The sequence below is a fragment of the Rhynchophorus ferrugineus genome, unplaced genomic scaffold (genome assembly GCF_030347505.1).
Source record: "Rhynchophorus ferrugineus isolate W39M unplaced genomic scaffold, kcgeb_rfMv2 rfM7, whole genome shotgun sequence".
In the NCBI taxonomy this organism is placed as follows: Eukaryota; Metazoa; Arthropoda; class Insecta; order Coleoptera; family Curculionidae; genus Rhynchophorus; species Rhynchophorus ferrugineus.
This window is the reverse complement of record NW_027472586.1, coordinates 34,568,509-34,582,758: the sequence shown is the minus strand read 5'-3', so window position 1 is coordinate 34,582,758 and position 14,250 is coordinate 34,568,509. Positions and strand designations below refer to the sequence as shown.

Below are 14,250 nucleotides of genomic sequence, written 5' to 3'. Positions count from 1 at the left end.
TTCAGTTATAAATTGTATGGACTTTTGTAAATAAAAATATTTTGGTTCACGTATGTTGGACAGCGAAGGTAGGTTGTACATTTATTTAAGATTCGTCGGTTTTTTTAAATTTGATTTAGACGGTCAATTAAATTGCAGCATTTGTTAACTAAAACTAACCGGCGTTTCGCAATTGTTGCAGATTGCATTTTTAGGGCGAAAGTTTTTCAAATCAGGTTATCCCATTTAGACAAGTGCCTGTTATCGTTCTATAATCAACCGTCAAGGACTTTTGCGGCATAGTGCGTCAGATGTTTAGTGCTCGGACATAGCGCTCTTGATGTTTTCTCTCACAGTTCACAACAGTTCTGGGATATTATTAGGATTTAATGAACTGAATTTGATGTTTAGCTAAAGTTGACCGAATGTTCTGAATCCGTTTAATTTTTTATGCTCACAGTTTTTATTATGATCTTGTATGCACTTTGTACTTTAGCTGATATCCTTTTTACATCTTATGTCGTTTGAATATATAATATTGTTGATGTTATATTTCTCTCATCCTCTCAATGCGGTATGTTTTTTTAGAAGAAAATGGATGACTGCAGGGTAAAAAGAAACTTTTCAAACTTCCTTAGTTTTCAAAATATCGATATTTCTCTCTGCGGCCAACATCATCAGCCGCAATGTTTAAGGCGATAAGATGGTTCTCATTTTACTGCGTAGTCGCAGATTCGAATCCCGCAGGACATGGATATACTTTATAAATGTAAATGTCCGTGGCGGTAATAATTTGATTGGGTAAAATTGATTGATTAGGTAATTGACTTTCCCATTGCTAAAGCCGTTAGAATATTTGTTTTAAATATATGTATATGTGTTAATCGGTTCCTTTAATAAAACGTTTATTATTTAAATCACGTCCGTTAATGCATACATTTCGATAATGTGAATTAGTTCACATGAACCAGTGTCTGTATTATGGTTCTGACATTTATACAGGAATAAAACAACATTGTATAGGCAACATAAATATATTTATATATATATTAAATTAAAAGCACATCTATATTATTAAAAATCTATATACAAATCAAAGTTTGGAACAAAGATGATGGGGACCACCATAATAAGCAAACAACTTATCCAGCCATTTGGTATAAATAAAAATATATATATACTGGCAATATATTGTTCAAAATATTATGTACAACAGTGCTAAAATTTGGAAGCTTCAATTCTTAACACTTCTATTAATTATTACATTAGGACGTTGGTGTTTTACAATTGCTCTATGTTTGATACCCTGTGAAACGAGCTATTCTTCACTATAACCTAATAGTTCAAGTCTCATTTAATATACTACCAGTCGAAATGATACCTACTTTACATACTAACTATGTTGCAATTTAACCAGAATGGAATAATTCTAATTTAATAGAGATCCTATAGTTTTTGATATTACTGTTCTCTCATAAAATTCCTATTGTTTATCGAAACATAATGAGTATCATTGTAGGTTGTTGCTAGTCATATTTATCTTAAGTGGTGATATAATTTTGGAAGCACCTAGCTATCTGGTGTTAATCAATTTTTACTACTATGTACATCAAACTATTTCATGACTACAAGGACAATTGTTACATTAACCCAAAGTTTTTAAAAAATTATATAAACATATATAAATTCACTTGTAGCTCAGGAATGGCAGCTGAGTGTATGGCAATCAAGAAATAAATAAACAATATACAGAAATACTCTATAAAAAATGTAAAAGCTTGTCCAAAAAGGATATATGATGGATTTGGTCAATAAAATACAGATAGAAATTAGAAGTGAATTTAAATAGAGCAAAGATAGATGGCAATAAGTTATATGTACACAGAACAAATGTCACACAACTTTATAACTCTTATCTTTAATAACTTGCAAATAAACATGATTCATTTCGGATTTATTAGAAAATTACTTTGATGTATCGAAAAAAGTATATTTTTCAGAGTGCTAACAGCTACCCCTACATTAACTAATTGTTAAAAATTTTGTTAAAAAAATAAAGAGAAAAAACATATAATTCTAAAAAATTCCTAACATTTTTATTTATTCAAAGAATTATGATTTTTCAAAGGTAATATAGCTACATACGGTTATAATATAAACTTTCTTATTGTTCCAACAAAATATTTTTTAAATATAGCTTTATTTAATGCAAATTTCCAATAAGAATTCTTGATATCAAATATTATTCATGTGGCGGCGAAAGGAACATTTACATTATTTTTTAAACATAAGAAAAAACATGAAATTAAAAAGTGCTTTCTAATATGATTTGAATGAAATGGATTTAGAAAATATTTTTGATTTTTTTTCAAGGTAATATAGCCCCTTAACAGCTATACTAGAAAGTTTTTTTTAAATATAAAGGAGCTTACTTAAATATCCTTAAATTTTATATTATTATTTCAAATAATAACAGATGTTTATTGCCAACTGGTCAGATTGAATCGCTAAGAGTAATAATAAAAAAATAAAAAAATTAATGTGGCAAAAAATTTAAAAACAGAAATAAGTTTTCACTAAAAAATAATAAAAATAAATGATATAAAATGTAATTAAATATAGGTGGGGGGAATTCTTATTTGTTAAATGTAAAAAGAAAAAAACGTAAAATAAAAATTTCTTAATAAATAGTTCCTATTCTATTGATACATCTTGAGTACAATTTTGAATTTTAATTTATTCAAAAATTATTATTTTCAAAATGCTAAGGTAACTTTTTCTATTTTGTTAAATATAAGGGATTTTAATCTAAATAACATAAAATTTAAGAGAATACAAATAATTTTAATAACAAAGTTTTCGTTAAGAATTTTTCATATAAAATGCTATTAATTAATAATAAGCGATTTGTTTTTGTATTGGTTAGGTATAAAAAAATTTACTTTAAATTTTCTCTTGTTCTTTTCAATTACATCTTGACAGAAAAGTGACGCAAAATTTCACTGAAAAACTTGAAATAAAGTATTTTAACGTATTTAAATAAAATTATTGAAATATTTTATTTATTTTTATATATTTAAAACATAAAAATGGCATAAAAAATATAAAATTAGAAAGAAAACTTTAAAAAGTACTTAATGTCCTGTTATAAAATTATAGAAATATTTGGATTAATGTATTTAAAATATTGTCATTAATTTTCTTGAAAAATCTAAAGGAACATAAATGTTTTTTTTCTACTGCTAGATAATTTTTCTTTTTTACCAGATAAAAAACACCTGTATGGATAAACAATTCGAATAAAACAGTCAATGCACGTCATAGATAACGTCGAATATACTGACAAATTCTGTTTGTGAAAATATAAAATTTGTTTTAAACTCGCGGCGGATTTTTCTTCTCCTTTTACCCCGGTTAAAGTGAGACAGAAGGTTGTGTGATACGTTGAAATATGTAACAAATCCGTCTATCATATAAAAATTCGATTTTTGTTGGTCTGAAGAAAATGTCTACAAAATTCTTCAAAACGTTAATGATAATAATTAGAGGTTACAGACCGGAAAACGTAAACCAAAATTCTAAGCTAATGCGCCAACACTGTGACGTGCTCATGTTACATTTTGATGACTAGCATTGGTTGTTTAATTGGATAGACTATATTTATCGATTAAATGACATTTGCTTAATATATTATCATATCAGAAACCCGTAGTTTATGAAATACAATTCCATGTAATGTTTGAATGCATTTTTCCTTTGTGCCGTTTATTATGCATTCACTTCTAAATTCTATTTATCTTATGAATTTGATCAAGTAGCCTATGTACGCTAGGTTACGAGTTCAAAAAACAATCCTTATCTGACATTGGACGTGTTTTTGTTTTGTACGGTCACGTTAAAACAGTACAACATATAATAAAATGATATACTCGCCTTTGGTCTGATCTAATACTTTGATTGTCTTCTATAAGGCAGCGAAGCACCGACACATATTTACAAAACAAATACGTAACGGGTATATTTCCTAAGTGGTTTGGGGGTTCTTACCTCCTATCGGCAAGCCTGAACGCCATCGTGTCATTTCTATTAAGTCTCTTCCAACTTTTCCTCGTCCGAGCTACCCTTGAGCTTGAAAAATAGCGGACACATGCCCAGGCAGCACCCGATGGTGACCCCCAGGACCCTGCCCAGGTTCGCCGCCCTCCTAGAGCAATTCATGTCCATTTGTATGGGCGACAGTTTGGGCGGCGTGAAGCCGATTCTGTTTGCTAGTCGCTCGACGTAGAAGGCCGTGCCGATGCCCAGTATGTCAGACAGGGTGTTTCCTAAGGCGGCGGCCGCCATTGTTGATAAACACAAATACGATCCTAAATACAAGTCGATGTAATCTCCCTAAAAACAAAAAAAAATCAGATCTGTTGATTTTCTTTGTTACACAAATATACAGCGTTTTGGACCTGAGCAACTGCTGAGACGTAATTATATAGCCTATCCAAAGAAGCAATGAACATACGTCATCAAGATTTTTAAAGTATTCCCTGTTGCAATTTGTCAGTGTCTACTACGGCACAATCAAAGTACTGCAAATACGAATCTTTGTCATAATTATGTCATGCATTTGTCATGATTATTCCACGTTTACCGATCATATATAACATCCACAAACGCAACAAAAATACTTTGCAACGTTGTCTGCACTTTCATACACTTGGAGGCACAATCACAGCATGACAATAAGTTCCAAATGATGTCTAATGCAACGTCAGCTGACACCCGTTATAAGAGCATAGTGCTCCCACCACGCGCGAGCTCGAAAACTAGAACCAATCTTGACAAACGGATTGAAGATCTGGATTCAGCGCATCAAATAATATTAAGAATCGTTCTCATCTGCTCAGGTCCAAAAGTTGATCCAAATTTGTCAAACTAGTGATATTAAACGTGTCACTTACAAATATTAACATGAAGAAGTTATCCAGAAAGCCGAAACCAATGAAGGGAATCGAATTCGCTATAGCAACTGAAAATAAAGGCTTTTTAGCATGTACAAAAACAAAATACATCAGATCTGTCAGTAATTACTTTCGGCTTTTTGTAATAGATTTCACTAGCCATAAATATACACTGTTATGATTTTCGAACATGTCATTTGATTCTATTGACATTAACCGTAAAATTGGTTACTACTAGTTACGTTCTGCCAGCGTAATAGATTAGTTTTTTTCTTGAAAATGACGAGTTGTGTGTCTGAAAACATTAGTTTTATCAAAAGAAAAAGGTCGTTAAAAGTCATCGTTTGCTGGTAGAGATGCCCTGGTAGGCCGAAGCCGTCTGAAGATGCGAATTTGCAGTAGCTATTGGATGAAGATCCGAGAACGAGTATAAGCGATGGAGCAAACTTTTAAACGTATGAAGCTAAGTTATTTCTCAATCGAATGTTAATGAGCGTTGAAAAACGGATTTACATAGAAAAGCTCAAGCGAAAAAATGAGGGTTATCATATGATGAAATTACTCCATCGACTCCAAGTCGTTTTGGTTGCAAGACCATGCTAAGTGTCTGGTTGGGGCTAGGTCGGTGTCGTATATTATGGTCGGTCGAATAATAGAGAAACAGTTAATACTGATCACTACCGACAGTAAATGATCAATTTGAACTGTGAATCGACCGAAAAACATCCATAATACGCTCAAAGACCGGATAAGGCGATTTCGTAGCATGACAACTCACCGTTTCATACAACAAAACCAATTAAATGAAATTTGACTGGAAAAAATGGCTCGATGAACGGTTTAGCTTAAAAGAGAAACTGCCCTTCTGGAATCACATCCATATATTTTCTTAGAGATAGGCAAAATATGTAAAATCAAATGGTTTGAATGCTTTGAATGAATACATTTTAACTATCCATTATAAATAATATGTTCACTTTTTCGAATACGCCGGAAAGGAATTATCGACACACTAGGTAATAATTTAAAACACACTGAGGTTACTTACTGTCAACTAAATTTTTCGTCGTTGGCTTGGGAACAGAGGCGGCTGTGAACATTAAACAAACGAAGTTAAAAAACACCGGAAAAAAACCTTTTCATATATATTTTTAAAATTTAGTTCGCGTGAGGTTTGTTCAATGAGCTCTTACAAAAATTAATTAAAAATAATTAATATGAAGTGTATATTTCTATACCTAATATTGTTTTAGTTTTGTTTTCTTTAACTTAAAAAACGATTTAAATCCAATAGATATCTCTATTTTTTCCAAACGCTCGCTATCGATATGGAATGAACTTGATTATTTCCGATTCACAAATATTCTATCATCTGTTCCATAATTAATAAAATCACTATAAAAAGTATTTTTATACCTTTCCGATTCACAAATATTCTATCATCTGTTCCATAATTAATAAAATCACTATAAAAAGTATTTTTTATACCTTACATTTTCAGATAGTGGGAAATTGTTTTTTGATATTAGCACCTCTTAACTATCAAAACAGAAATAATTTAGCTATTTGAACTTTATATATGGTTATTGTTGCAAATAATGTGTAATTAACTGCAACCGAATGCGGATATCTTTGTCAATGCGTCCTTGGATTAGCCCTTGAACTTATTAAAAATGGTGAATCCCAACATTGCTTGTAGTCCAGTCGATATTAATGTATGGAACGAAGATAAGCATATATGGTAAGTGAGGAGGGTATGCACGTTCCCACTGAAGTTTTTTCAATGAACCCGTCAATGTAAAACTCATATTAAACTCGGAGTGGATTTTCCCTTCAGTTTACTAATTAGAATTATTCTAGTGTAAATGAGAGAAAAAAAAGCTAATAAAATTCGGTTTGTGCCGATAGAGATAGACACTGTTGCCATAGGTCTGCAGAATTATTCAAAACATTAATGATAAAAACTAGAGGTTCTAAACCAGCAAATGTTGTTTTGGCGCTTTGGTTTTGATAACCGCTGTTTAATATTCGTAATTATTCTGATTGAAAATGCCAAATCTATCAGTATTAGGAATTAGAAATAGTCAGATACAATCTCTATACAATCAGTTCCTTCAAATATGAACTGGATAATGAAGACCTGGTCAGAAAGAAAAGTATATTATTAAGTATTAAGTTGTTTTATTGCAAATATTTTTTGGCTTATTGCAAAGAGCGGTACAATACAAACAAAGTTTATTAAGATTGGGGGTTCCCATTTTGGTAAAAATATTATCACTTTTAAATTCGAGTGTAATCGACCAGGAATTTATCAAAAGATTCTCATTGTCTAGCTGGTATAAAATTGACACAAAAGGGATGAAAAAGTGAAATACAATACATTAAAAATCTGATAGGAATAAGATTGCTTTTTGTTTGTTAAACAATGTAATCGAAGATGATTAGGGATGATGGCGTTTATATATTGATAAATATATTATATATCTTAACTTAAATATTGTCTTTTAGAAACTTATGGTGATGCTACTCCGTCATATTTCACTAGTTCGCATTAGTTTCAATTATTCAAAAGCAGTAATTTTAATAACTACAGCCTGGAGGAATAAAAAAATATATTAAAAAAGACCGCAGGGCTTATTGAACGAAAAAAGCTCACAAACTCTCATGAGTTAGCTCAAAAGAGCCATTGCCATCGAGCCAGAGCCCACATTGAAATCGAAGCGGAATATTCAATGACCATGATGATTTGCTATGCATATGGTGTAATCTGCAAAACAGCAATCAGCTAAAACTTAGAGAAGCTATTATTGCAGAAATCAATTAAACGACTTATAAGCAAGATCAACAATAGTAACAGAGGCAAAATCATCCCCTTGCATAATAACGCTCATTTACAAGTTCATAATTTGTGAAGGCAACACGGACGCACTCACTAGCCTTCTGATTACCATTGTTTCAGATAAATTGTACAATATTTCGAAATGCTAAAGTGCGATAATAGGTCCGCTCGAAAGATGAAAAAAGTTACAGAAAGCGACAGTAAATATTTTTCTCCATACACGTTTTAAAAGTGAGATTATAATAAGACATGTAAGCCCTTAATAGTATAGTATTGTAGCATAAATTATATAATCATAGACAAATAAATTAAGACTATTGTAACTTTGCTCCTCTTTGTTCCGACATATCAATATGAGTTTTTCAATTGACATTTATAAAAAAAACAAACCAAGATCAAGATTGGCTACTACCCCAGGTACACTCATACAATTGTTGGGGCATAACATCGAATTTGTAAAACAGCTATTAAAAAAAAATAATGAAACAATTTAATTTTCCCACTAAAAAGTAAAAAGTCATTCAAAAGTGTGACTTTTATCACGTTTCTAAAATGTTGTTATTATTTAAATTGCAATAGCATTAATTTGTAATTACTTGAGGTAGGGTTCGATAAAATAAAAACTACGTGGTGAACGTTTCTTGGCTACAAAAGCTTAAGAAACCGATAGAATATTTGGTAAAATCAACCCTTTTTGGAAAAAAGGTTTTATATCATTACAAAATAGTAAACTTTTTATATTCTACTCATTAAATCGTCTGCTTTCTTTATCGGCTTATTTTATTTTATCAAGTAGACTAGGCTTTATCCTGTCTAATTTTCTACTATCTCTTTTTTTTCGAAAATGTAAAAACATACACAATCATTCATTTCATCGAAAGAACAAAATATAGATACAGAATGACACTCGTCAATTTAATATTTTCTTATTAGCTTACAATAACTAAAAATAATTAATTTTGGATGTTACGAATTCTTCTAAATTTTTATCTAAGGATTTATAAGAAATTATTGAACAAACCTCAAATTAAAAATATATATATTCCCAAATTATATTTAAAATCCAACATTTTTTTTCCAGCCAACAGCCTGTTATCTAACTAGTGATTTTAATAAAGGTAACATTGTTAATCTGTGGTAAATATAATAGCCAGACTAACAGGTACTGTCTGAATTTCATTGGAATAGATTAACCTTCAAGTTCATTAAATTATTATTTTCAGGGCATTTTAAGGATTATTTACCAATAATTATCTGCAGAAACCAAGAAGTAATTAAATCTATTGTATATTTGGAACATTCCAGCTATTAAGCATTATATGAATGCATTTTTAATTAACATGTAACAGACAAATGATGATTGATGATAATGTGATGGTATTTACAAATGGTTTTATATATATATGATTATAGATAATGAATCAGACTATCAACAATGTATCAAAATATATTTACTTCATTAACATATATCTGATATAATTCTTAAAATAGGTTTTAACCTACTTTAATAAAGCAATAAATATATTCTCATGAATTGTTGGAGTACACGAAGAATTTATATTATTCAAGAAGAATACATGCAATGTTATAAAAGACTTGAAAAAAAAGTGATGTAAAATGTAATGATTTTACTACATTACACCTTGAATGATATTTGTGGAGTCCTTTACAGTATTATTCATTTTTATTGGTTTCAAGGGAGAATTAAAAAAAATATAATGCCTACCAACTTTTTTTATCAACCAGTCTTCCGGTACAGGACAGTATGTGCCTGTGGGATCCACATCACCTAAACTCGGTAGTTTTGATGGCCTGCCAAATTTACTTCTCCATCTGGAAGCTGCTAGCTGACCTTTAAATTAGTTTTCTAAGATGTAATCAAATAAAAATCGCAAACTAAAAACGAAAAAAACAATGAAGGAAAATAAACAGAACTGTTGTTGTGAAGGGAAGAGGCTAAAGCTGAATGAGTCTGACAGCGAGTCACACTAAACGATCAATCCAAGACCAATGATTTTTACTGAACTTGCCTTCATATTCATCTTTGACTAGTTTCGATTGATATTCGTGAAGGGCAGTAGTTAGAATATTCCTCTCCTCGTCGTTCAGTCTGAGGATCAGTTCTTGTGCTTGCAGCTTGGTCAAACCTTGTGTCATGCTTGTTGTCTCTTTGTGACCTGCAGTGCCTCTCAATACGCTATAGAGTTGCAGGTTTCTCTTATCCATCTTTACGTTAGATCTCAAGCAAGTTGTTAGTGTTGTGGACGGAGTGCAAAAGTTGCCTTTTAGGGTAAACTTCGATAGTTGAAGTAATAAACGAGGAGTTCTGCTGTTTAGTGACATAATGAACTATTTTTAGGAGCTTCTTGTACTAAAATTTTAAAAACGATATGTAGAAACACTGGTCTGGGCACATTAATCACGCACTACTCATTTTTATTTTTTCGCACAAAATACCTACTTAAATTCTCAAACGTAACTAACGTCAAAATCAAAAGTGTGCCAGATATACGCCTGAATTGTATGTAACTCAAAATACGTCTAAATTAATTTTTAATTTGACGTGAGATACCGATTACGACTACCGTTTAAAAAAAGTAAACATATTTTTGTATTTTTTATAAATATAATATTGTTTTAAAACACAAATGTAATTATTACGAAACAGTTCATCAATTTATTTTATTTAAATAATGTACATGTTAACGTTTATAATAAAGTATTTATAAATAAATTGTATTTTTCTTAATATCATAAGTTATTATTAATATTTAATTTGGAACAGTTTCTTTTGAATAAATAATTATAAAAATTTAATAGTCGTATAGGCAACTAGTAATACTTCTATATAACAACCTCTTTTAGGCGTCTACCGTGTCTTCGGTGCTCATTTCACCACGTCTAAACTTAGCATACCAATCCTTGTCGGTTGATCTTCCTGGGGCAGAGTCCGGAAACTCGACATCAAACCAAATTTTTGCATCAACTGTATTTTTCCCTTCAAAAAGCAATACTTTATCAACACGCGAAATTCCTTTTTATCCATTTTTTTCACAATAACAAAAGTTGCTTCACTCAAAATGCTATAATTCACAAACTAATGATCCGACAGCTGTCAAATTTATACACGCATTTTTTGAGGGTTAGGGTTAACTAAAAAACATATGGATTTAATTCTAGTAGCGCCATCTATGTGTCAGGCCGGGGACTTTTCAATTGACCTGTTATTATTAAAAAAAAGGAAAGAAAATTGTATTCAAGTGAGTTCTTCTTCAATCTGCTTGATCGAGTTCATCCAAACTAAAATCTGTTATTAACCATTCCAACTCAACAATTGTAAGAAAAACAAAAACAATATATCTGCAATGAATTATTAGTAACTATTACGATTAATAATTCCTATTTAATTGTTATTCCTACGTTTATCTTTTTCTACTAACTTTTTTTGTCTTAACAGTTTTTACACCATGACAAACCATAAGCGACCCAATGTCCCATTCTGAAATATATTTGATTATTTTAAATGTTATACGATACGCCAAATATTTCACCACAAATAACAGGAACTGTTTGTATAATAAACTAATATGATTAACTGTGACAAGGAAGTTTATATAATATCTTTTAAATAAATATACGTCGTATTTTGTAATAAAAAATAGCTGGAATTTTGGATCTGGAACACTTTGATATAAACTCATAATTCTATAGTTGTCGAAACGAGTCAATCAACAGTGAAAAAGTGGTGTAGTGTTATGATGATACGGTAAGTTGTAACTATTTAATACCAAAGACTTCTGAACTATGGCCCAACATGCTATTTAAATACAGTGTTTATTTAGTGCGCTCATAATATTGTAATATTTAATGATGATGATGCATTCATTCTACACTTCATTTGATTTTCATACCTTTCGATTTCCATGCTTTTATTAGAGGAATGACTATCTGGAGTAGCTAGGGATGTAACACTCTAGCACGACCGGACTGATCCGAAATGTAAAATTAAGGGTATCTGTGTAAAAAAAGAACGCAAATTGTCTATACCTCTTTTGGCTTTTGAGCATAAAGGAGCATTAAGAATGTATGCAATGTGTAACATTTTTCTCCTATCGATATTGGAGAACTTCGTAGTTCTCGTAGTAAACTGCCTGTGGAGCCCTTTTATTTATTTGTATTATTAGCACCAGTGACATAGCGACGATAGACACGATAACTTCAATTTGCCTTAGTTGCTCACTGTTGACAGTTTCAGCTATACTTGGATATAAATAAAAAAGTACTCACTGTAACATATCATTATCATTTATCATTATCTTTACCATGAACATTATCTTTATCATTATCTTTGTCATTATCTTTATCATTATCTTTATCACTATCGTTATCATTATCTTTATCATTACCTTTATTATTACCTTTATCATTATTTTTATCATTACCTTTATCATTATCTTTATCAACTTTCTGGCCTATATATCGATATTGTTGCCGATATTTTTTGATATTTACTGTTATTAATTGTTTAGACTCATTTTCTTTATACTTACTGTTTTTTTGAAAATATCAATATTTTTTATACCTATTGGAGTTGGATTCGTTTATGTCACTTTTTTAAATTTTTTCTTAAAAATATCCATATATTTTTTTGTAAAATATCAATATTTTTTATACCTATTGCAAAAAATATCGATATTTTTGAGCCAATATTTGCTTAATTTTAAAGGTTATTAATTTTTTAGGTTAATATTTAACTTTTTTGAATTTTTTCTTAAAAATATCGATATATTTTTTTGTAAAATATCAATATTTTTTATACCTATTGCAAAAAACATCGATACTTTTTTTCCTCCGATATATCGATATTTTTTAAAATATCGATATATCGAAATATTGATATTTTTGGTCTATATATCGATATTTTTGAGCCGATATTTTTTGATATTTACTTAATTTTAAAGGTTATTAATTTTTTAGACTAACATTTCACATTTTTTTATTTTTTCCTAAAAATATCGATATATTTTTTTGTAAAATATCAATATTTTTTATACCTATTGTAAAAAAAATCGATATTTCTTTCCTCCAATATATCGATATTTTTTTAAATATCAATATATTGGAGATCAACACTCCTAGTACCGGCTATGGCAAGACACGTGAACCTTACAGTATGTTTTATTATTAAATATTTAAATTTAGATAATGGATATAGATAATCTTTAAAGATAGCTTACATATCTCAGTTTACATGTATACTGTTTGAAAATTAGAAATTACCTATAAAAATAGGTAATGTAATAGGTATAGGTATCAAAAGTGAAACTGATATGATGACATTAATACCGTATGTTTTATTTAACATGGAATAGCATTATTAAAATGATCTTGGTTTTTTTATATTTAACTGCTGAATCTTCTCACCTGAAGTATTTTCCAACATTTTTATCTCTCCGTTTCAGAAAGAAGATATTGTGAGCTTATAACACATGGGCTGAAAAGTATCGGTCCTAACACATAGGAGGCGCTAGTTTGCTTCCATTCACCGCTTAATACAAACCTTCAAAAGAAAGCTGTTAAAATGTCATGATATTCTACTCACAAGTTTGTGAGTTATTATGCTAAGCGCTAAGCGGCTATTCCGTTTACTCTTTGAAAGTGACTTTATCGAAATGTTCGCATTCTATCCTGAATATGGCTGAAAAAAATTTACATGTACGCAAGGTTTTGGTGTTCTCTAGACACTGTAGAGGTTACAGAGGGTGGCGGCCAGGGGAACATCACACTCCAAGGATTTACTTCTTACCTGTCAGACTTCGTGTGATCGCCCAATGGCACAAATTCGACCACCATATATTAAATTAACTATGTTTTTCATGTTTGATATGTGTTACTAAAATAATGTTAAAAATAATAAATGCCTATATATTACAACATATTAAAATATATGTAAACTATCTCAAGAAATAACACTCACTAATACTTTTTAAATTCCTTTTAATTTAACTTTCAATAATCAACAAAGTAATAATAAGTATAAATTACTACACCGCTGAATATTATAACAAAATATTATAAGTAAAATAGCATTATTTTCAGAAATGTTTAATGAGAATATCTTCAGAGCATACATAAAAAAAATAATTTTCTACAGTATATATAAGTATGCAATATAAGTATACATCATATTTCTTTAATTAATGTTATAAACATAAGTATGGAAGAATAAATTAAATAATACACGTCTATAAATTAAAACAAACAATATATTTTGGAATTGATATTTGGCTTTACCAATTTTATGTGTTCCATTTATGTGAATTATGTATCTAGTGTAATTTTAAATCCTGCATATTTTCATTACTTCTTTTATGTCTTCATATAGTTTTTATATTTCATCCATATTTCTGTCCTAACATATATACTAAAAAAGCAATTTAAACATACTAAGCTGATTAAAAGAATAATTTCTTTATGTAA

The 14,250-nt window shown here is 29.8% G+C and overlaps 1 protein-coding gene across 4 annotated transcripts; it reads right to left on the bottom strand.

Annotated features, from left to right (window-relative positions):
- Positions 1-1,001: 1,001 nt before the first annotated feature.
- Positions 1,002-10,287, bottom strand: LOC143200265 (transmembrane protein 65). Of its 4 annotated transcripts, none has more exons than XM_076410695.1 (6): positions 10,232-10,287; positions 9,801-10,141; positions 9,497-9,622; positions 5,980-6,021; positions 4,932-4,999; positions 1,002-4,371 (listed from the first exon to the last, which is right to left on the bottom strand). In XM_076410695.1, exons 2-6 carry the CDS (start codon positions 10,111-10,113, stop codon positions 4,066-4,068), a joined length of 855 nt encoding a protein of 284 aa, XP_076266810.1. In that variant the 5' UTR covers positions 10,114-10,141; positions 10,232-10,287; the 3' UTR covers positions 1,002-4,065. The 4 variants fall into 4 exon arrangements, with proteins under 4 accessions (XP_076266810.1, XP_076266811.1, XP_076266808.1 ...); XM_076410696.1 differs by lacking the exon at positions 10,232-10,287 and adding an exon at positions 10,198-10,214; XM_076410693.1 differs by having other exon boundaries at positions 9,801-10,254.
- Between the last annotated feature and the right edge of the window lie 3,963 nt (positions 10,288-14,250).